Here is a 23,343-nt window from a genome sequence, read left to right as displayed (position 1 = left end):
CTTTCTCCACCCCCTCAGGGATGCCAATGAGTGTGACTTTGGAATGTTTCATTGAGTCAGTAATCTCCCCTAATCTACATTCTTGAGATTGGATTTTTTTCAGCTAAGTTTCCGTTGTTACTTTCTCTTCTACCATCACATCTTCCAATTCACTAATTCACTCTTCTACCTCATTTACAATGGCCATCAGAGAGTCTAGTTTAGACTGCATTTGATTCATAACATTTTTACTTTCTGCCAGATTCGCTCTCATTTCCGCCGTTGGAGAGTCTATATTCTCGTTAATGTTTTCGTTAATATTTTTTCAAGTCTACATATCATCTTGACCGTTATTGTTCTGAATTCCATTTCTGACAATTTGGTTATATCTATATCCATCAGTTCTTTGGCAGAGGCCACAGTCTCTGTGTCTTTTCTTTGCTGAGGGTTCCTCCTCCTTGTCATTCTAATGAGGAGAGGTTGTGGGGTTGCCCAGAGCCCAAATTATTGACCAGGACCCAGACAGTGTGCGCTTGTTTTATAGAGACCTTAGGGATGTGGGCTTCTTGATTTTTCAGCCTGCCTTCTGGGGGAGGGGCCTGCCGCACTGATACTGAGGCAACCCAGTTTGGTTATAGTTGCCCCGTCCCCTGCAAGGGTGGATGGGGATGGGCAGAATGTGAACTGGCATTTCTGGGCTTTTGTTCTCTCACAGCTTTCCCCGGTGGTTTTCTGTGACTCTTCTGAGAGTCAGAGCAGCAGTGGCCATATCCTAGCCTCTGTCTCAGAACAGAGAGATCGCACTCCTTGCTCCACTGAGCTCTCCTGGCCACTTTAACTATGTTTCCGTCGGTGCTGCTAAAAACCTGGCAGCATCCTGGGATGTGCGCCCCACAGCCACTCTCCCAGCCCTTGCTTTCAGGGCTGGCACGTCACTGTCCTTTGTGCTTCTAGCACCGCCAGCCGCCCTGGTTTCCGGGCATGCTCCCTAGCGCCCTGTTTCATTGTGGTTCCCACACCCTCTGCAGCTCCAGTTTTCAGTCTGGTCGCGCATGCGCTCCTGAGCTCCCGGTATCAGTCCATTCCAGTTAGCACTCCGGAGCTCCGGTTTTCAGTCTGGTCACATGCTCCCATGCTCCTGGTTTTAGTCTAGTTCGAGTGTGCTCTCGGGTCTCCGATTTTCAGTTTGGACACGTGTGAGGTTTCAAGCTCCTGGTATCAGTCCAGTTCTAGTGAGCGCTCTGGAGCTCCAGTTTTCAGTCTGGTCACGCGCGCATTCCTGGGCTCATGGTCTCAGTCTGCTTTCTTGTGGGTGCTGGTCCGCGAGTCTGTCCCACTCCCTAGTGCAGGTGGCTACTGCTTCCTGGCGCCCCAGCGTGGCAGCTCCCTCTCCTTTCCGTTTATCTTTCGACATCTGTACGCAGATTATCGGCTCCCCACTTCATACCTCAGTACTCAGTGCTGGAGATGTTCTTTGTAGAGATCCAGATGTATCTTCCTGCGTCTCAGGCTGATTTTGTGGGTGTTCAGGATGGTCTGGTAGATATCCAGCTCGATCACGGGACCAGCTGAAAAAAGGGTCCCCTACTCCTCCGCCGTCTTTTCCCTCTCCCTATATTTTATAAAGTTATGCTTTATATAACAGGTATTTATGGAGCTCCTGTCCTGTGTGAGATGCTTACTTTTCTTTTTCTATTAATTAAAAACAAAAATTAAAAGATTGAATATTGTTTGAAGTCCAATTATTCCTGTTTTTTCATTGTTGGAGTATGTCTTATACACATGAATAAAATCACCAAGTTGACATATTTACACAGTGAACTTGGCTACGTTGCACATACACTAAAAATATGTATACACATATTTTATTTATAAGACCATTTTATAATTTTTGAAAGTATATTTTAACACTTTTGGTTTACAAAATAAGTGAAAAGTTCTATTTAATTCTTTGTATTTAGTGCCTAAGTCTTTTGCATTTTATTGTGAAACGTGTTTTCAGACATAATAGAGATTTTTTAAAGCTTTTACTTTAATTTCATTTAACATACAGTGTTATATTAGTTTTAGGTGTACAATATAGTGATTCAACAATTTCATACATCACCCAGTGCTCATCATAAGTGCACTTCTTAATCCCCCCCACTCCACTGGTAACCCACCCATCCCTTCTGGTAACCATCAGTTGGTTCTCTTTAGTTAATAATCTGTTTCTTGGTTTTTCTCTCTCTCTTTTCCTGTGCACATTTGTTTTGATTCTTAAGTCCCAAATGTGAGTGAAATCATATGGTATTTGTCTTTCTCTGACTGACATTTCGCTTAGCGTTATACTTTCTGGCTCTATCCATGTCATTGTAAATGGTAGGATTTCATTCCTTTTTATGAAAGAATAATATTCCATTACACACACACACACACACGTGTATATATATACACCACATCTTCTTTATCCACTCATCAGTCAGTGGACACTTGGGCTGTTTCCATATCTAGGCTATTGTAAAGAGTGCTGCTATAAACATAGGGGTGCTTGTATCCTTTTGAAAAAGTGTTTTTAATGTACTGTTGGATTCTATTAGCCAGGATCTTGTTGAGGATTTTGGCGTCCATATTCCATCACGATCAAGTGGGATTCATACCTGGGATGAAAGCGTGGTTCAATATTCACAAATCAATCAGCGTGATACATCATATCAACAAGAAAAAACTCAGGAACCATATGATCCTCTCAATTGATGCCGAAAAAGCATTTGACAAAATACAGCATCCTTTCCTAATTAAAACCCTTCAGAGTGTAGGAATAGAAGGTACATTTCTCAATATCATAAAAGCCATCTATGAAAAGCCTACTGCAAATATTATTCTCAATGGGGAAAAGCTGGAAGCCTTTCCCTTAAGATCAGGAACTCGACAAGGATGCCCACTCTCGCCACTATTATTCAACATAGTACTAGAAGTCCTTGCAACAGCAGTCAGACGACAAAAAGGGATCAAAGGTATTCAAATCGGCAAAGAAGAAGTCAAAATGTCTCTCTTCGCAGATGACATGATACTGTATATGGAAAACCCAAAAGAAGCCACTCCCAAACTATTAGAAGTTATAGAGCAATTCAGTAACGTGGCGGGATACAAAATCAATGCTCAGAAATCAGTTGCATTTCTATACACGAATAACGAGACCGAAGAAAGAGAAATTAGGGAATCCATCCCATTTACAATAGCACCAAAAACCACACGTTACCTTGGAATTAACTTAACCAGAGACGTAAAGGACCTATATTCTAGAAACTATAAATCACTCTTGAAAGACATTGAGGAAGACATAAAAAGATGGAAAGATATTCCATGCTCATGGATCGGAAGAATTAACATAGTTAAAATGTCCATGCTACCCAGAGCAACCTACACTTTCAATGCTATCCCGATCAAAATACCGAGGACAGTTTTCAAAGAACTGGAACAAATAGTCCTTAAATTTGTATGGAACCAGAAAAGGCCCCAAATCTCCAAGGAACTGTTGAAAAGGAAAAACAAAGCTGGGGGCATCACAATGCCGGATTTCGAGCTGTACTACAAAGCTGTGATCACAAAGACAGCATGGTACTGGCACAAAAACAGACACATAGACCAATGGAACAGAATAGAGAGCCCAGAAATGGACCCTCGGCTCTTTGGGCAACTAATATTTGATAAAGCAGGAAAAAACATCCGGTGGGAAAAAGTCTCTTCAATAAATGGTGCTGGGCAAATTGGACAGCTACATGCAAAAGAATGAAACTTGACCACTATCTCACACCATACACAAAAATAAACTCCAAATGGATGAAACCTCGATGTTAAACAGGAATCCATCAAAATTCTAGATGACAGCATAGGCACCAACCTCTACGACATTGGCCAAAGCAACCTTTTTCATGATACACTCCCAAAGGCAAGAGAAACAAAAGATAAAATGAATTTATGGGACTTCATCAAGATTAAAAGTTTCTGCACAGCCAAGGAAACAGTCAGAAAAACTAAGAGGCAGCCCACGGAATGGGAGAATATATTTGCAAATGACACTACAGAGAAAAGACTGGTATCCAAGATCTACAAAGAACTTCAAACTCAATACACGAGAAACAAATAAACAAATCAAAAAATGGGCAGAAGATATGAACAGACACTTTTCCAATGAAGACATACAAATGGCTAACAGACACATGAAAAAATGTTCAAAATCATTAGCCATCAAGGAAATTCAAATCAAAACCACACTGAGATACCACCTTACGCCAGTTAGAATGGCAAAAATAGACAAGGAAAGAGACAACAATTGTTGGAGAGGATGTGGAGAAAGGGGATCCCTCCTACATTGTTGGTGGGAATGCAAGTTGGTACAGCCACTCTGGAAAACAGTGTGGAGGTCCCTTAAAAAGTTAAAAATTGAGCTACCCTATGATTCAGCCATTGCACTACTGGGTGTTTACCCCAAAGATACAGACGTAGTAAAGAGAAGGGCCATATGCACCCCAATGTTCATAGCAGCAATGTCCACAATAGCTAAATCGTGGAAGGAACCGAGATGCCCTTCAACAGATGACTGGATTAAGAAGTTGTGGTCCATATATACAATGGAATATTACTCAGCTATCAGAAAGAACGAGTTCTCAACATTTGCTAAAACATGGATGGTACTGGAGGAGATAATGCTAAGTGATATAAGTCAAGCAGAGAAAGACAACTATCATATGATTTCTCTCATCTATGGAACATAAGAACTAGGATGATCAATAGGGGAAGAAAGGGATAAAGAAAGGGGGGGTAATCAGAAGGGGGAATGAAACATGAGAGACTATGGACTATGAGAAACAAACTGAGGGCCTCAGAGGGGAGGGGGGTGGGGGAATGGGATAGACTGGTGATGGGTAGTAAGGAGGGCACGTATTGCATGGTGCACTGGGTGTTATACACAACTAATGAATCATCGAGCCTTACATCGGAAACCGGGGATGTACTGTATGGTGACTAACATAATATAATAAAAAATCATTAAAAAAAAAAAAGAAATAGTGTTTTTGTATTTTGGGGGTAAATACCCAATAGAGCATTGCTGGATCAGAGGGTAGTTCTATTTTTATCTTTTTAGGAATCTTCATATTGTTTTCCAGAATGGCTGTATCAGTTTGTGTTCCCACCAGCAGTGCAAGAGGGACGGTTCCTTTTTCTCCACATGCTTGCTGACACCTGTTGTTTCTTATGGTTTTGATTGTATTGATATTTTTTTTCAATTCATCCCCATTTCCCAGGTAGTTCACACAGCCGATTAATGGAATACACTGATCTAGGTTCTTGTAACTACTACCTGTATAGCCTTCTGCAAGTCATTTTGCCTTTGTGAGCCCCAGTTTGTTGTGATATCAAAATTACTAATATAAGTAAGGACTTAGCAAAGTGTTTAGCATAGTTAGTGCCCAATAAATGACAGAAAAAAATACTAAAGCAGTTCCTGTTGAGAGAACAGTGAGGAGCCATGTGAATACTTCTAATGCTTAATTGTGCCGACTACAGTAACTTCATTATGTGCAACAAGCCCTATCTACCCCAGTGGAAGGAAATCTTTTTAAACTATTAAGCCACAAAGTCCCTACATTATTTTTGTTTTAAGGTTTTTTTTGAGGGGGGGTGTCCAGGGCAGGAAGGGAGTGGGAATTAAAGGTATGTACTGATTTCAGGAAGGCATGTGTGGCAGATTACAGACTGCTGGAGGCATGCAGTTAGATTTTTAAATAAATTTATGTCAGGTATACTATTCACAGACTGGTTATAGTTATTTCATGTTACTGAGTAAGCATAATATGTGGAAGTTATGTCTCTAAGATCTCAAAAACTCTTTAAGTTAAGACTAAAAACAATCAAACCTGGCACATAAAATCATCTCCAATGAAGAAAATATAAACAAAAGAGTTTTTCTCTTAAATTCAGATTTCTTTGCTATTAAAAAAATCTGGGGGCGCCTGAGTGGCTCAGTCGTTAAGCGTCTGCCTTCGGCTCAGGGTCCTGGGATCGAGCCCCACGTCAGGCTCCCTGCTCCACTGGGAACCTGCTTCTTCCTTTCCCACTCCCCTGCTTGTGTTCCCTCTCTCTGGCTATCTCTCTCTCTCTCAAATAAATAAAATCTTTTTAAAAAAAAAATCTGTGTTGGCAACCTATGGAATGGGGGAAGGTAGTTGCAAATGACAGATTCACGAAGGGTTAACATCGTACACACACACACACACACACACACACACACACACACACACGTATGTATAAAGAACTTAAAAAACTCAACACCCAAAAAACAAATAGTCTATGAGCAGAAGATGAACATGAAAATATGTTTATCATCACTCATTGTTAGGGAAATACAAGTCAAACTACATTAAGATACCACCTCACACCTGTCAGAATGGCTAAAATCAACAACACAAGAGACAACAGTTGTTGGTGAGGATGTGGAGAAAAAGAAACCCTCTTGCACTGTTGGTGGCAATGCAAACTGGTGCAGCCATTCTGGAAAATAGCATGGAGATTCCTCAAAAAGTTAAAAATGGGGGTGCCTGGGTAGCTCAGTCAGTTAAGCGTCTAACTCTTGATTTCATGATCTCAGGGTCATGAGATCAAGCCCTGCATCGGGCTCCATGTTGGGTGTGGAGCCTGCTTAAGGTTCTCTCTCCCTTTCCCCCTCCTTCCCCACTCACTCTCATGCTCTTTTCCCAACCCCCCAAAAAATGTTAAAAATGAAACTGCCCTCTGATCCAGCATGGAATTATTGGGTATTTACACAAAGAATACAGAAACACTAATTTAAACATGCATCCCTAACAGCATTCTTTTTTTTTAAATTTTTTATTATGTTATGTCACCATACCCTATATAACAGCATTCGTTACAATCGCGGAGATATGGAAGCAGCCCAAGTGTCCATCAACTGATGAATAGATAAAGTTAGGGTATATATATATACAATGGAATATTATTCAGCCATAACAAAGAATGAAATCTTGCTGTTTGCAATGACATGGATGGAGCTAGACAGTATAATGCTAAGTGAAATAAGTCAGAGAAAGACACCATATGATTTCACTCATGTGGAATTTAAGAAACAAAGGCGCAAAGGAAAAGAAAAGAGAGAGAAAAACCAAGGAGCAGACTTAAGAATAGATAACAAACTGATGGATACCAGAGGGGAGGTGGGCAGGGGGATGGGTGAAATATAGGTGGTGGGGATTAAGGACTGCACTTGTTTGGAGCACTGGGTGATTAAAATACAAATTTAAAAAAACAAGTAATAGAAATGAAAAACAATATCATTAAATGAAAATGAAGATGTAATAATATATACACTTTCCATGAAGAAAGAATAATAATTTCAAGATAGTCTTGAAATTTACCAATAATTCTGTATTTGTAAATATGGAGGTTGATATTTTGAAAAGATACTGAAAGACATTGGAGATAAGATAAAGACGTCAACATGTGATTTTAATGAAACAGAACAAAAGTATTAGGAGCCATGATGGAAACAAAATCTCTAAACACATGATTGAAAATTTTTCTTAATTATGTAACAAATAGTATCCTCATATAAAAAGTGTATATAAGATGCAAAACAGAAAAAATAAAACTATGAAAATGTATCAGTACAGCTAGTAATATGGTAAGAGTTAGTAATGTACTCCTGGTAGGCAAAAATATACATAGGACATAGTATTTCATGGTTTTTTGATTATCTTCTGCCTTGATGATGATAAATACTGAAAATTTTCTATATGCCAGGCCGTCTGGTAAGTATTTTTAGTGTATTATCTCACCTGTTCTTCACAATAGCTTAAGACGTGAGTACTATTGTTATTTGTCTTCCAGAAAATGAAGGCACAGTTATAATATACCTAGACCAGAGTCCCTGAGCCAGTAAATAATAGGGTCATGAAACAAAATCAGGGAGTCTGACCCAGTGCCCACTCTGTTGCCCACTTTGCTGTATTATGATAGCTCTGTTTCCTTGCTGCAAATTTTGTTTTGTTTTGTTTTCCCACTTAACTCCTTCATGAATGCTTAGTTCAGAAATTTGTTAACTACACTTTCTTTATCATGTTCTGGCATTTCTGAAACCATTTGTAAACACAAGTCTTTAGAAGTGATTAACAATAAAATACATGTTAGGTTCTCAACGTGAATAACATAGTTTTGCTTCAAAGAGCATTTATTCTTATAATTATGTGTAACGCTGGTAAATGATGTAGGAATACCACATATCACTGATACTTAGTTTTTTTTTGTGTTGTTTTTTTTTTTTTAAATTCTGAGAAGCATACCTAGTAGCAAGCCAGGGATCTACTTGGCTCGAATATATAAATTTATGTCAAAATGGTGCCACCTTTAATCATTTTCACTTTATACATAATTCTAGCATTTTAAAACTTTTCTGACTGTAGGAACGCAAGAGAGCTCTAGAGGCAGAACGGCAGGCCCGTGTAGAAGAATTGTTGATGAGAAGGAAAGAACAAGAAGCCCGAATTGAACAACAGAGGCAAGAAAAGGAAAAAGCCCGTGAGGATGCTGCCCGAGAAAGAGCTAGGTACCTCATTTGCTATCATGATTTTGATCCTGATGAACATGCTGTAGTGAGTGGATATTCAAATCACATCTAAAAATAAAACCATTTTCTGTCATGAAGATTTTTAAAGAAATAGTCACAATTACAGAAATGTACTGAATTTCGATTTCTAGGAATTATGTCATTGTACTTAAAATAGAAACCTTTTGAATCTTCCTACTGAATGGTAAACTTGGAATTTCAAGATTTTTTGATTGCAGGAAACAGAATTTGATACTGGCTAGCTTAAGCAAAGAGAGGTTTTGGAAAATATTGGGAGTATAAATGATAGGAAGTTAGAGGAAGAGGCTTGGAAATGGTCAGGCATCAAAGGCTAGGTCACAGGAGCACAGAGGTGGTCTTTTGATGAAAACAGTCTGGTCAGCATATTGCCACTCTGATTATGATAAATGACCTTCAGCCATCCCTACATTTTGAAATCACTTGTTTAAGATTCAGAGATCCAGAAGAAACATTTAATTGGCTGAGTCTAAGTCACTTTTGGTTGCTGTACACCTTGCTGATGTGATATTTTCTGACCTCTTAACTGTGGCAAATTTGTGGATGTGAAAAGATAGCTCTTTGTGGTTTTAATATGCTTTTCTAGTTGACCAAGATTAATAATAAGGCTGAGCAACTTTGCTCATACTTACCAACTACTGTTTTTGTTTTTTTTTTTAAGTAAAGTGCCTGTTTAAGTTTTTGTGCATTTTTCTGTTGGAATATTTCTTCTTGGTATTTGGGAATTATCTTTACTAGATACCAGTTCTTCAACAGATATATTTGTTGCAAATATTTTTGTAAGTTATGGCTTGCCTTTTTATTCCTTTTATGATGGCTTTTAATTAATATAATTCTTTGTTTTTAGTTTTTATTTAAAATAATATATAATGTAATATTAGTTTCAGGTGTACAGTCTAGTGATTCAGCACTTCCCTACACATTTGGTGCTCACCACCACAAGTGTACTCCTTAGTCCCCATCACCTACTAAACCACTCCCCCACCTGATTAATGTAATTCTTGATTGCAGTGTAGTAAAACTGAACAAACTTTGTGATTTGTGCTTTTTGATCTTGTTAATGAAATCCCTTCCTCTCTGGAGTCATAAGATGTTCTTCAAAATATTAAGGAGGGCACATGTTGTGATGAGCACTGGGTGTTACTTGCAGCTAATGAATCATTGTTGAATCGTTGAACACTGCATCAAAAACTTACGATGTACTATATGCTGGCTAAATAAAGGAAGGTTGGAGATGAAAGAAAAAAACAACAAAATGTTGTAGTTTTTTTTTTTTCAGTAGTAAAGCCTTTATCTACCTAGAATTTATTTAATAGTATGAGTTGAGGTAGGAATCCAATTTCATTTTTTTCTCTATGTGGGTACCCTGTTCTAACATACTTTATTGAGGCATCAATTTTTTTTCTACTAATCTATAAAACTTTCTAATATAAATGAAGCTTCCATGCATGGTTCTGTTTGTAGGCTCTATATTCTGGTCCAGTGTTTACTTTTTCTATCTCACACCTTAATTCTCAAATTTTTATAATAATTCTTGGTGTCTGTTACTATCCCTTACTTTGTTTTTTAATTATTAGCACTGTCTTGGACCTTTTGCATTTCCACTGTTAGAATCAGCTTGCTCAATTCTATTTTAAAAAGAGGAAATTGTAAAAATTTTGTGATTTTTGTTTGTTTTTGTCTTTTTTTAGTTTCAGGTATAGAATTTACTGATTCAGCACTTACAAACAACACCAGATGCTCATCACAACTGCACTCCTTAATCCCCATCACCTACTTAACCCATCTCCCCGCCCAGCTCCCCTCCTATAACCATCAGTTTGTTCTCTATACTTACGAGTCTGATTTCTTGATTTTCTTCTCTCTTTTTTCCCCCATGTTTGTTTGTTTTGTTTCTTAAATTCCACGTACGAGTGATATCATATGGTGTTTGTCTTTCTCTGATTCATTTCACTTAGCATAATGCTCTCTAGCTCCATCCACTCTGTTGCAAATGGCAATATTTCATTCTTTTTTACAGCTGAATAATATTCCATTGCATATATATATACCGCATCTTCTTTATCCATTCATCTGTCGATGGGCATCTGGGCTCTTTCCATAATTTGCTATTATTGATAATGATGCTATAAACATCAGGGTGCATTTATCCCTTCTAATTAGTATTTTTGTTTCCTTTCGGTAAATATCTGTTAGTGCATGCTAGATTGTAGGGTAGTTCTGTTTTTAACTTTTGAAGGAACCTCCATACTGTCTTCCATAGTGGCTGCACCAGTTTGCATTCCCACCAACAGTCCTCGCCAACGCCTGTTGTTTCCTGTGTTAATTTTAGCCATTCTGACAGTTTTGAGGTAATAACTCATTGTAGTTTTAATTTCTATTGTCCCTGATGATGAGTGATGTTGAGCATCTTTTCTTTTTTTTTTTTTTTAAGATTTTATTTATTTATTTGACAGAGATAGAGACAGCCAGCGAGAGAGGGAACACAGCAGGGGGAGTGTGAGAGGAAGAAGCAGGCTCATAGCAGAGGAGCCTGATGTGGGGCTCGATCCCATAACGCCGGGATCACGCCCTGCGCCGAGGGCAGACGCTTAACCGCTGTGCCACCCAGGCGCCCCTGTTGAGCATCTTTTCTTATGTCTGTTGGCCATCTGTATGTCTTCTTTGGAAAAATGTCTATTCATGTCTTCTGCCCATTTTTAACTGGATTATTTGGTTTTTGGGTGTTGAATTTTAAGTTCTTTATGATACTGGATACTAACCCTTTATCAGATATGTCCTTTGCAAATACCTTCTCCCATTCTGCTGGTTGCTTTTTAGTTTTGTTGATTGTTTCCTTCACTGTGCAGAAGCTTTTTATTTTGATGAAGTCCCAATAGTTTATTTTTGCTTTTGTTTCGCTTGCCTCAGGAGACGTATTTAGTAAGAAGTTGTTGTGGCTGATGTCAGAGGTTACTGCCTGTGTTGTTCTCTAGGATTTTGATGGTTTCAGGTCTCACATGTAGATCTTTAATCCATTTTGAATTTGTGTCCATGTGTGGTGTAAGAGAGTGGTCCTAGTTTTATTCTTTTGAATGTTGCTGTCCAGTTTTCCCAGTACCATTTGTTGAAGAGATTGGGGTTTTTTTCAATTGGATATTCTTTCCTGCTTTGTTGAAGATTAATTGACTATACATTTTTGGGTTCATTTCTGGGATTTCTGTTCTGTTCTATGGATGTATGTGTCAGTTTTTATGCCAGTACAATACGGTCTTGATCACTACAACTTTGTAATAGCACTTGAAGTCTGGAATGGTGGTGCCTCCAGCTTTGCTTTTCTTTTTCAAGATTGCTTTGGCTATTTGGGGTGTTTTTGTGTTCCATACAAATTTTAGGATTGTTTTTTCTAGCTCTGTGAAAAATGCTGGTAGTATTTTGATAGGCATTGCATTAAATATGTAATTGCTTTGGGTAATATAGACATTTTTACAGTATTTGTTTTTTCAGTCCATGAGCATGGAATGTTTTTCCATTTCTTTGTGTCATCTTCAATTTCTTTCATCAGAGTTTTAATAGTTTTCAGAGTCCATCTTTGGTTAGGGTTATTCCTAGGGATCTTATGGTTTTTGGTACAGTTGTAAATGGAATTAATTCATTGATTCCTCTTTCTCCTCCTTCATTATTGGTATATAAAAATGCAGCAGATTTCTGTATGTTGATTTAGTATCCTGCAACTTTACTGAATTTGTGTATTAGTTCTAGCAACTTTTTGGTGGAATCTTTTGGGCTTTCCATATAGAGTACCATGTCATCTGCAGATAGTGAAAGTTTTAAATTCTTCCTTGCTGATCTCGATGCCTTTTATTTCTTTTTGTTGTCTGATTGCTGAGGCTAGGCCTTCCAGTACTATGTTGGACAACAGTGGTGAGAGTGGATATCCCTGGCTTGTTCCTGACCATAGAGGAGAAGCTCTCAGTTTTTCCCTATTGAGGATGATATTAGCTCTGGGTTTTTCTATATGGCTGTTACTGTGTTGAGGTATGTTTCCTTTAAACCTACTTTATGGAGAATTTTTATCAGTAATGGGTGTTGTACTTTGTCAAGTGCTTTTTTTGCCTGTATTGAAAGGATCATACGGTTCTTATTCTTTCTTTAATGTGGTGTATCACGTTGATTGATTTGCAAATATTGGACCACCCTTGCAGCCCAGGTATAAATCCCACTTGATCATGGTGTATGATTCTTTTAATGTACCGTTTGATTCAATTTGCTTGTATTTTTTTGAGAATTTTTGCATCCATGTTCATCAGGGATGTTGGCCTGTAGTTCTCCTTTTTAGTGGAGACTTTGTCGGGTTTTGCTGTCAGGGTAATGCTGGCCTCATAGAATGAATTTCGAAGTTTTCCTTCCATTTATGTTTTTGGAATAGTTTGAGAAGAATAGGTATTAACTCTTTAAATGTTTGATAGAATTCCCCTATGAAGCAGTCAGGCCTCAGACTTCTGTTGTTTGGGAGATTTTTTATTACTGATTCAGTTTCTTTACTGGTTATTGGTATGTTCAAGTTTTCTGTTTTCTTCCTGTTTCAGTTTTGCTGGTTCATGTTTCTAGGAATTTATCAATTTTTTCCAGGTTGTCCAGTTTGTTGGATATAATTTTCTATAATATTCTCCTAGAAATTTTTTTTGGACAAATTTGTTTGTATTTCTGTGGTGTTATTTCTCCTTTCATTTGTAATTTTATTTACTTGGGTCCTTTTCTTCTTGATAAGTCAGAAAGAAAGGGTTCATCAAATTTATTAATTTTTTATTACTTTTTTTAAAAAAGATTTATTTGAGAGCAAGAGAACAGGGGGGAGGGGCAGAGAGAGAGGGAAAGAAGTCCCAAGCAGACTCTGCGCTAAGCATGGAGCCTGATGCAGCGCTCATGCTCATGACCCTGAGATCACATCCTGAGCTGAAACCAAGAGTTGGTCACTTAAACAACTGATCCACCCATGTGCCCCTATTTTATTATGTTTTCTAAGAACGAGGTTCTAGTTCATTGATCTGTCCTATTGTTTTTTTAGTTTCTATGTTATTTATTTCTGCTCCAATATTGGCATTGTATTGAACGTATAAATTAATGTGCAGAGATTGATATTTTTGAAATTGAGTCTTCCAGTTATTTTAGTTTATGAACAGACTAAATGTTTTTTCTACTTGTTTAAATCTTGAAAACTATCTTAATATGAACTGTAAATTTTTAAATGATCACAATAGTATATTTTATATTATGTATACATTAATAAAATATGTACAAAACCTGTTTATAAAAATGTTATAAATAAGGTTTATAATATATAATTTATAGTACATAAATACACAGTTTGTAATATAAAGTAGTTTTATAAATGTTTTTAAAGATTTTTTTTTTACTTGAAGTAGTTTTTTTTTAATGATTTTTTATTATATTATGTTAGTCACCATACAGTACATCCCTGGTTTTTGATGTAAAGTTCGATGATTCATTAATTGGGTAGAACACCCAGTGCACCATGCAATACGTGCCCTCCTTACTACCCATCACCAGTCCATCCCATTCCCCCACCCCCTTCCCCTCTGAAGCTCTGTTTGTTTCTCAGAGTCCATAGTCTCTCATGCTTCATTCCCCTTACTGATTACCCCCCTTTCTTTATCCCTTTCTTCTCCTACCGATCTTCCTAGTTCTTATGTTCCATAGATGAGAGAAATCATATGATAATTGTCTTTCTCTGCTTGGCTTATTTCACTTAGCACTATCTCCTCCAGTGCCGTCCATGTTGCAGCACATGTTGAGAACTCGTTCTTTCTGATAGCTGAGTAATATTCCATTGTATATATGGACCACAACTTCTTAATCCAGTCATCTGTTGAAGGGCATCTCGGCTCCTTCCATGATTTAGCTATTGTGGACAATGCTGCTATGAACATTGGGGTGCATATGCCCTTCTTTTCACTACATCTGTATCTTTGGGATAAATACCCAGTAGTGCAATTGCTGGATCCATAGGGTAGCTCAATTTTTAACTTTTTAAGGGACCTCCACACTGTTTTCCAGGGTCGCTGTACCAATTTGCATTCCCACCAACAATGTAAGAGGGATCCCCTTTCTCCACATCCTCTCCAACAATTGTTGTTTCCTGCCTTGTCAATTTTTGCCATTTCTCTGATGGCTAATGAGTTTGAATATTTTTTCATGTGTCTGTTAGCCATTTGTATGTCTTCATTGGAAAAGTGTCTGTTCATATCTTCTGCCCATTTTTTGATTTGTTTATTTGTTTCTCATGTATTGAGTTTGAGAAGTTCTTTGTAGATCTTGGATAAGTCTTTTATCTCTAGCATCATATGAAATATATTCTCCCATTCCGTGGGCTGACTCTTAGTTTTTTTGACTGTTTCCTTGGCTGTGCAGAAGCTTTTTATCTTGATGAAGTCCCACAAGTTCATTTTTTCTGTTGTTTCTCTTGCCTTTGGAGATGTGTCATGAAGAAGGTTGCTTTGGCCGATGTCGTAGAGGTGGCTGCCTAGGATTCCTGTCTCACATCGAGGTCTTTCATCCATTTGGAGTTTATCTTTGTGTATGCTGTGAGAGAGTGGTCAAGTTTCATTCTTTTGCATGTAGCTGTCCAATTTTCCCAGCACCATTTATTGAAGAGACTGTCTTTTTTCACTGGATGTTTTTTCCTGCTTTATCAAAGATTAGTTGCCCAAAGAGCCGAGGGTCCATTTCTGGGTTCTCTCTTCTGTTCCATTGGTCTATGTGTCTGTTTTTGTGCCAGTACCATGCTGTCTTTGTGATCACAGCTTTGTAGTACAGCTCGAAATCTGGCAACATGATGCCCCCAGCTTTGTTTTTCCTTTTCAACAGTTCCTTGGTGATTTGGGGCCTTTTCTGGTTCCATACAAATTTAAGGACTATTTGTTCCAGTTCTTTGAAAACTGTCCTCGGTATTTTGATCGGGATAGCATTGAAAGTGTAGATTGCCCTGGGTAGCATTGACATTATAACTATGTTTATTCTTCCCATCCACGAGCATGGAATATTTTTCCATCTTTTTGTGTCTTCCTCAATGTCTTTCAAGAGTGATTTATAGTTTCTAGAATATAGGTCCTTTACGTCTCTGGTTAATTCCAAGGTAACGTATGATTTTTGGTGCTATTGTAAATGGAATGGATTCCCTAATTTCTCTTTCTTCAGTTTCATTGTTCGTGTATAGAAATGCAACTGATTTCTGAGCATTGATTTTGTATCCCGCCACATTACTGAATTGCTTTATAATTTCTAATAGTTTGGGAGTGGATTCTTTTGGGTTGTCCATATAGAGTATCATGTCATCTGCGAAGAGAGACAGTTTGACTTCTTTGCCGATTTGGATACCTTGTATCCCTTTTTGTTGTCTGATTGCTGTTGCAAGGACTTCTATGTTGAATAATAGTGGTGAGAGTAGGCATCCTTGTCGTGTTCCTGATCTTAAGGGAAAGGCTCCCAGCTTTTCCCCATTGAGAAAGATATTTGTTGTAGGCTTTTCATAGATGGCTTTTATGAGATTGAGAAATGTACCCTCTATTCTTACACCCTGAAGGGTTTTAATCAGGAAAGATGCTGTATTTTGTCAAATGCTTTTTCTGCATCTATTGAGAGAATCATATGATTTTTTAATTTTTCCTTCTGGATAAAATCTATGACAATGATTGATTTGCGAATGTTGAACCACCCTTGCATCCCAGGGATGAATCCCACTTGGTCATGATGGATAATCCTTTTAATGTCTGTTGGATTCTATTAGCCAGGATCTTGTTGAGGATTTTGGCGTCCATTTTCATTAGGGAAATCAGTCTGTAATTCTCCTTTTTGTTGGGGTCTTTGCCTGATTTGGGGATCAAAGTAATATTGGCCTCATAGAATGAGTTTGGTAGCTTTCCTTCTGTTTCTATTTTTAAAAATAGCTTTAGGAGAATAGGTATTATTTCTTCTTTGAATGTTTGGTAGAATTCCCCAGGAAAACCATCCGGGCCTGGAGTTTTGTTTTTTGGAATTTGTTTATCACTGACTCAATCTCTTCATAATTAATTGGCCTGTTTGAAAAATCAATTTCTTCCTGTTTCAGTCTTGGTAGCTTATAGGTTTCCAGGAAGTCCTCCATCTCTTCCAGATTGCTTAATTTATTGGCATAAAGCTGTTGATAAAAGTTTCTAATCTTCCAATTTCATTGGTGTTCGTTGTGACCTCTACTTTTTCATTTATAATTTTATTAATTTGGGTCCTTTCTCTATTCTTTTGGATAAGTCTTGTCAGTGGTCTGTCAATTTTATTGATTCTCTCAAAGAACCAGCTTCTAGTTCTGTTGATCTGCTCTACTGTACTCCTGGTTTCTAATTCATTGATTTCTGCTCTAATCTTGGGCAGCTGCTTCCTTGTGCATGGAATAGGCCTGTCCCTCTGTTGCTGCTCCAGCTTCTTTAGGTGAGAATATAAAAAGTGCATTTTAGATTTTTCTATTCTTTTGAGTGAGGCTTGGATGGCTATGTATTTCCCCCTTAGGACTGCCTTTGCAGTATCCCATAGGTTTTGGACCGTTGTGTTTTCATTCTTGTTGGTCTCCATAAATTGTTTAAATTGATTTTTGATTTCCTGGTTTATCGAATCATTCCTGAGCAGGTTGGTTCTTAGTCTCCAAGTGTTTGAGTTCCTTCCAAATTTTTCCTTGTGGTTGAGTTCCAATTTCAAAGCGTTGTGGTCTGAGAATATGCAGGGAATAATTTCATTCTTTTGGTGTCGGTTGAGACCTGTTTTGTGTCCCAGAACATGGTCTATTCTTGAGAATGTTCCATGGGCATTAGAAAAGAATGAGTATTCTTTGGTTCTGGGGTGTACTGTTCTATATATATCTATGAGGTCCAACTCGTTGAGTATAGCATTCAAAGCCCTTGTTTCTTTGTCGGTTTTCTGTATGGGTGCTGTGTCTATTTCTGATAGTGGAGTGTTGAGGTCCCCTACTATTAATGTATTTTTATTTATATGTCTCTTTATTCTGGTTAAGAGTTGGCTTGTGTATCTTGCTGCTCCCCTTTTGGGGGCATATATATTGATAATTGTCATATCCACTTGTTGGATATATCCTTTAAGAATAATACAGTACACTTCTGTGTCTCAAACTATAGTCTTTAGTTTAAAATCCAATCTGTCTCATATGAGAATTGCTACCCCAGCTTTCTTTTGAGGTCCATTGGCGTGGAAGATGGTATTCCATCCCTTACGTTCAATTTGAGCGTATCTTTAGGTTCAAAATGAGTCTCTTGTAGACAGCAAATGGATGGGTCATGTCTTTTTATCCAATCTGCGACCCTGTGGCATTTTATGGGAGCAGTTAGGCCATTTATAGTGAGACTGATTATTGAGAGATATGATTTTAATGATGCCATGTTGCCTGTAAAGTCTTTGTTTCTATCGATTGTGACTTTCTGTTCTGTATCACTCTTGGGGCCTTTTTACTTTTATAGGACCCCCCCTTAAAATCTCCTGTAGAGCTGGTTTAAAACTCTTATTTTAGTTTTGTTTAGTGGTTCCTCTCTTTATTAAAATATTTATCTTGACTTACGACAATCTACTCTTGATTATAACTAACTTAATTTTAGTAAAATAGAGCAACTTTGTTCCATTATAGTTCTGTAGCTTTTTCCTCATGTTATTATTGTCACATAAAGTACATCTATATATGTAATAAACTCAACAATGCAGTGTTATAATTATCTCTTTATGTAGTGCCACATTTTTCAAAGAAATTAGAATGAGAGAGAAAATATATTTATATGTTCCTTTATACTTATTAGCATATTTACCATTTCTGGTGTACTTCAGTTTTTTTGTGGATTCAGGTTACTTTTTGTCATAATGGCTTTTTAGCCACATGGACTTCTTCAGTATTTCTTGTAAGAAAGTTTTGCTGTGGTTGAATTACCTTGCTATTTGCTTATCTGGGAATATTTTGCCTTCATTTTGTTTTTGGTTTTTAAAATTTTTGTTATTGTAGTATATTTGACATTTTCCTTCATTTTAAGTGACAGTTTTGTTGGATACAGAGTTTCTAGTTTTATTCTTTTTTGTTTTCATTATTTTGAATCTTTTGACCTGTTTTTTTCTGATATAAAAGTTAGCCATTAATTATATTGGTTTTCTTCTGTATAAGGCTAATTGTTTTTTCCTTCCTGCTTTCCGGATTTTCTGTTGGTCTGTAATCAGTTTGACTATGATTTGTCTAGGTTAGTTCTCTTCGTGATTATTCAGTTCTGTATATAATCAAGTTTGGGAAGTGTTTGACCGTTATTTGTTCAGATATTTAATTGTCATTTCTATTCAGACATCTCTGATTTGTCACATTTTCTCAAACTTTCCATGGTTTTGATGACCTTAACAGTTTTGAATAGTGGTCAGGTATATTACAGAATGTCCCTTAAGTAGGGCTTGTCTGACATCTTCTGGTTAGATGGATGTTATAGCTTTTTGGGAGGAAGAACACAGAAGTAACTATGAATTACCATTTGTTCATGCTTTCAGTTTGAATTACCACTGATTTTGTTAACCTTGATCCCCTGGCTAAGATAGTGTTTGTCAGATTTCTCCATTGTATAGTTAACTCTAAAATTTTTTCTATGCTGTCCTCCTTGGAAGCAAACCACTAAAAAAGCCAATGCTGAAAAAATGGGGACTTATTTTCTACCTCCTTGGGAGAATTCCTGCATAAATTATTTGCAATTCTTCTGGGACAGACGTTTGTCTGTTCTCTCCTACTTATTAAATGCTTTTTTAAATGTCAGTGTGGACTTACTGATATTTATTTTATATAAAAATAAATTTTATATGTTTATATAAAATTTATTTTTATATAAAATATTTTATATTGTGTATAAACCAAAATTATTTTGTTGCTCAAAGCGTTCCAACTTTGGACATTGGGAGCGCTTTCATTTGGCCCCTGTGTCCCTTCAGCATACGTCATCATTTTATTTTTTGAGCACTTTCTTGCTCTTCTGGCACTGCAAGATCCTCCATACTCCAAACTTGTGTTTTCTCTGCTATTTGTCTAAGGATTCTTGGTTCCTTTTATTGGAAAAACTTTCCATTTCTCTTTTGAGGTTCCCTATTTGTTGAATCATTGTCATAATATTTTTCCTTAGTTTGGCATACTTTCTTTTAATTCTTTGAACGTATTTGTAACAGCTGTTTTGTAGTCTTTGTCTACTAAATACAGCATATGGCCTCATTCAGAGACCGTTTCAATTGACTGTTTTTTTCAAAGCCTGGTCATACTTCTTTGTATGTCTCATAATTTGTGATTGTTTCCTTTGCTTTACTTTTGTCTTTGTGAGTCTATGCCTTTACTATTCATTTCTTGTGGTTTTAGTGTTTTTTTTGGAAGGCAACAGAAATAAATATGTTTTTAACATGCCATATTTAAATGAGAGCTCCAGAGGTAGTATTTATTTATTTATTTATTTATTTATTTATTATTTATTTTTTATAATGATATTTTTTTATTATGTTAGTCACCATACAGTACATCCTTGGTTTTTGATGTAAAGTTCCATGATTCATTACTTGCGTATAACACCCAGTGCACCATGCAGTACGTGCCCCCCTTAACACCCATCCCCAGCCTATCCCATTCCCCCACCACCCTCCCCTCTGAAGCCCTCAGTTTGTTTCTCAGAGTCCATAGAAGTATTTAACCCCATACCTGGTGTGGGTCCAGAAACCTGTTTTTATAACTAAGAATTTGTGTTGTTTCTTAAACATTTTTTGAGCACTATATTTGGGACTTAGGCACTCAGAAGAGAATAATTAAAAAAAATAGTAACCCTTTAGAATATATAAGCCTATGTATCCCAATTGTATTTTTTAACCTCATGAGATTTGTTACTCCAAGCAGTTGAGTTTATAATTTTTACTATCTTCTCACAGAGATAGGGAAGAACGATTGGCTGCACTCACAGCTGCTCAGCAAGAAGCAATGGAAGAGCTGCAGAAGAAAATTCAGCTCAAAGTAAGGCTATTATATATTTTAATTTGAAATTCTAGAGCTTTCAGTGGAGCATGAGATTAAATTTTTTATTTATGGAATTGTGTAAAAATTTTAATTAATTTGTATTCTTAATATTTGAATAATGAGACTTACATGATTTAGTTATGATCACTTCTAACTCAGCTATCTAAAAACTAAATTTATTTTAGTACGATAAAGCAATGTGGAGAATAATTAAAGGAATTTTAACATTTCTTGTTTTTTACTAACCATTTTGTTAGTGACTTGAAGGCATTACTATTTGGCTTCTGATAATCATACTTTTAATTATGTACAAATAAACTAGAAGATGATTAGTGTAATTAGTTTTACTTGCTTTTCAGTGCTTGTGAATTGTGCAGTTGTAACTTGGGAAATTATGATAAACTGCTATTTTCTGGAAAATCTTTAGCATTAGTAATACAGTTTCTAGCAGTATATTTTACACTGTGTAACAATTATTTACACATTGTCTCCTCACGGAAATAGTATATTCCATAAGATAGAGGACCATATTTTATTATTTGTGTAGTCCTAGAACTTTTTTCATTCATTTAAATTTAATGCAGCAAAACTTTATTGAGCTTTGTGGTAGTTAGGGGGTACAGAGATAAGTAAGGCACGATCCTAAGTTTGAAGGTACTGTTAATCTAGTGTGAGATTCAGATGCTGATAATTTCCATATGGCTAGAGGTGCACTCGGCGTGCTATGGAAGTACAGATGAGGACACTTGGTCTAACATGAGCGGTTTCAGAAGTCAGAGGCAGCATTTTAGAGAATAACTCCTGAGTTGAAAGAGAGATGATTTTAATGGATAGAATAGGTAGGTTGGTTGGATGATATTTCCAGTCATATGAAAAAGTACGAGCGTGGAGTCAGAAGTCTGGAATTATGTTTTTTCAGCTTGGTTGTTTTTTTTGTTTGTTTTTTTGTTTTTGTTTTTGTTTTGTTTTTTGTGGGGGAAGTCACTGGAAGTGTAGAACAACCAGAAATGGTGTGGTGAAGTTAGTGTGGGTAGAGGTCTCTATCATGATGGGGTTCGTCTGTTATGAGGATAAGCTTGGTCTTTACATATGGGTCAGCATTTCCCATTGTGTGTTCCCTGAAGTGCTTCTCAAAAGTGTGTTGTAGTCAAATAAGTGTGTAATGTGTTGCTTAGCATAAGCGAGGTTTAGTTGAGTCATAGAGCACAGAATAGTTCTATGTTAAAAACCTGTTTAGCTTTATTTGATTTCAAATTTATTTGATGATAGAACCTTTTCCACAAAACAATAATATCCCATGGTGTAGTTCTATGAAGCACACTTTAGGAGACATTACTCCATGCGGGAGATATTAAAGGGCTTTATGTAGATTCTTGTTCTTATTGTTCAAGTTAACACTGAATTAAGACATTATTCTTTTATTTTAGAAAATTTATTGGAAATACTGTTTTTTTAAGTTCTCAGTATAATTTGAATAATTTTTTATATTCTCACACTTTGACTTCATTCACAGCATGATGAAAGCATTCGAAGGCACATGGAACAGATTGAACAAAGAAAAGAAAAAGCTGCTGAGTTAAGTAGTGGGAGGCATGCAAATACTGATTATGCCCCCAAACTGACCCCTTATGAGAGAAAGAAGCAATGTTCCCTCTGTAATGTCCTGGTAGGTTGTTATTAATATTGTGATGATATAATTTATTACTAAAGTTTATTAAACTATGGAAATATATTCTCCCAGTCTTTTAAAATTCGTACTAAGGCATATAATGAGTACCATGGATTTCTGTCATGATTTTTATACAAAGGAAGTACTGGAAAAATAGTGTTGGCATTTAGGAGTAGCAGTGCAAAGTGCTGATGTAGGCAGTTGCTGCTGAAATGGCTATATACCTGCCTAATTATTAGCCCAAGTGATATTCTTGGGTACTTGGACCAAAAAATAAAAGAGCATTTTTAGTGCTGAAACTTGAACCTTGATACTTAGAAGAAATGCTATCCTGTTAAGATTGTCTACGAAGGCATGGGTTTTTTGACCATGTATCTTTTAGAGGATTCTCAGAATTGTGTTTTAAAGAAAATATTTTTAAGCCTACTATGTAAAGGCTAGAGTGATCTCAACTTGCATATAGTATACTGGCTTGAATATATAATATTTATAATTAGATATAATTTTATGTTGATTACAGTTGCTTTGATTTTATGCTTTTAGATCTCTTCAGAGGTGTATCTTTTTAGCCACATTAAAGGAAAAAAACACCAGCAAGCTGTGAGAGAGAACAGCAGCATCCAAGGGCGTGAACTTTCAGATGAAGAAGTGGTAAGCTTTACTTTTATTCATTGCATATTTATTGAATATCTAGTGTGCTGTCTTTTATTATAAAGAATTGCATGTTCATATGTGATTATTTGAAACTATAACATTTAATAACTACTAAAATATGGTATATAAATGTGCCAATTAAGTGTACATTTTAACAAACATAGGAATAATAATGTGATACTGTTATTTATATAATTTTAGTGCAAAAAATGTTAATCGTATTTTGATATTTTAATGTCAAAGAACTGGAGGGTATTATGCTAAATGAAATAAGCCGATGTGAGAAACACAATTATCATACAGTTTCACTGAAATGTGGAATATAAAAAACAGAGCAGAGGATCATAAAGGAAGGGA

General features: G+C 36.6%; 1 protein-coding gene across 8 annotated transcripts in view; it reads left to right on the top strand.

Annotated features, from left to right (window-relative positions):
* SCAPER (S-phase cyclin A associated protein in the ER) overlaps positions 1-23,343 on the top strand; it is a 514,000-nt gene that overhangs the window by 164,373 nt on the left and 326,284 nt on the right. For all 8 annotated transcript variants that reach the window (XM_045795116.2, XM_045795115.2, XM_087856756.1 and 5 more), the window contains 4 exons: positions 8,439-8,581; positions 20,579-20,660; positions 22,177-22,329; positions 22,876-22,983. In XM_045795116.2, coding sequence (XP_045651072.2) covers positions 8,439-8,581; positions 20,579-20,660; positions 22,177-22,329; positions 22,876-22,983 — 486 coding nt within the window. The remainder of the gene's footprint in view (positions 1-8,438; positions 8,582-20,578; positions 20,661-22,176; positions 22,330-22,875; positions 22,984-23,343) is intronic.

Source organism: Ursus americanus, chromosome 28 (genome assembly GCF_024610735.1).
Source record: "Ursus americanus isolate L20-20 chromosome 28, mUrsAme1.1.p, whole genome shotgun sequence".
NCBI classification, from domain to species: domain Eukaryota; kingdom Metazoa; phylum Chordata; class Mammalia; order Carnivora; family Ursidae; genus Ursus; species Ursus americanus.
Note: the sequence above shows the minus strand (reverse complement) of the source record. Positions and strands in the feature narration are given on the sequence as shown.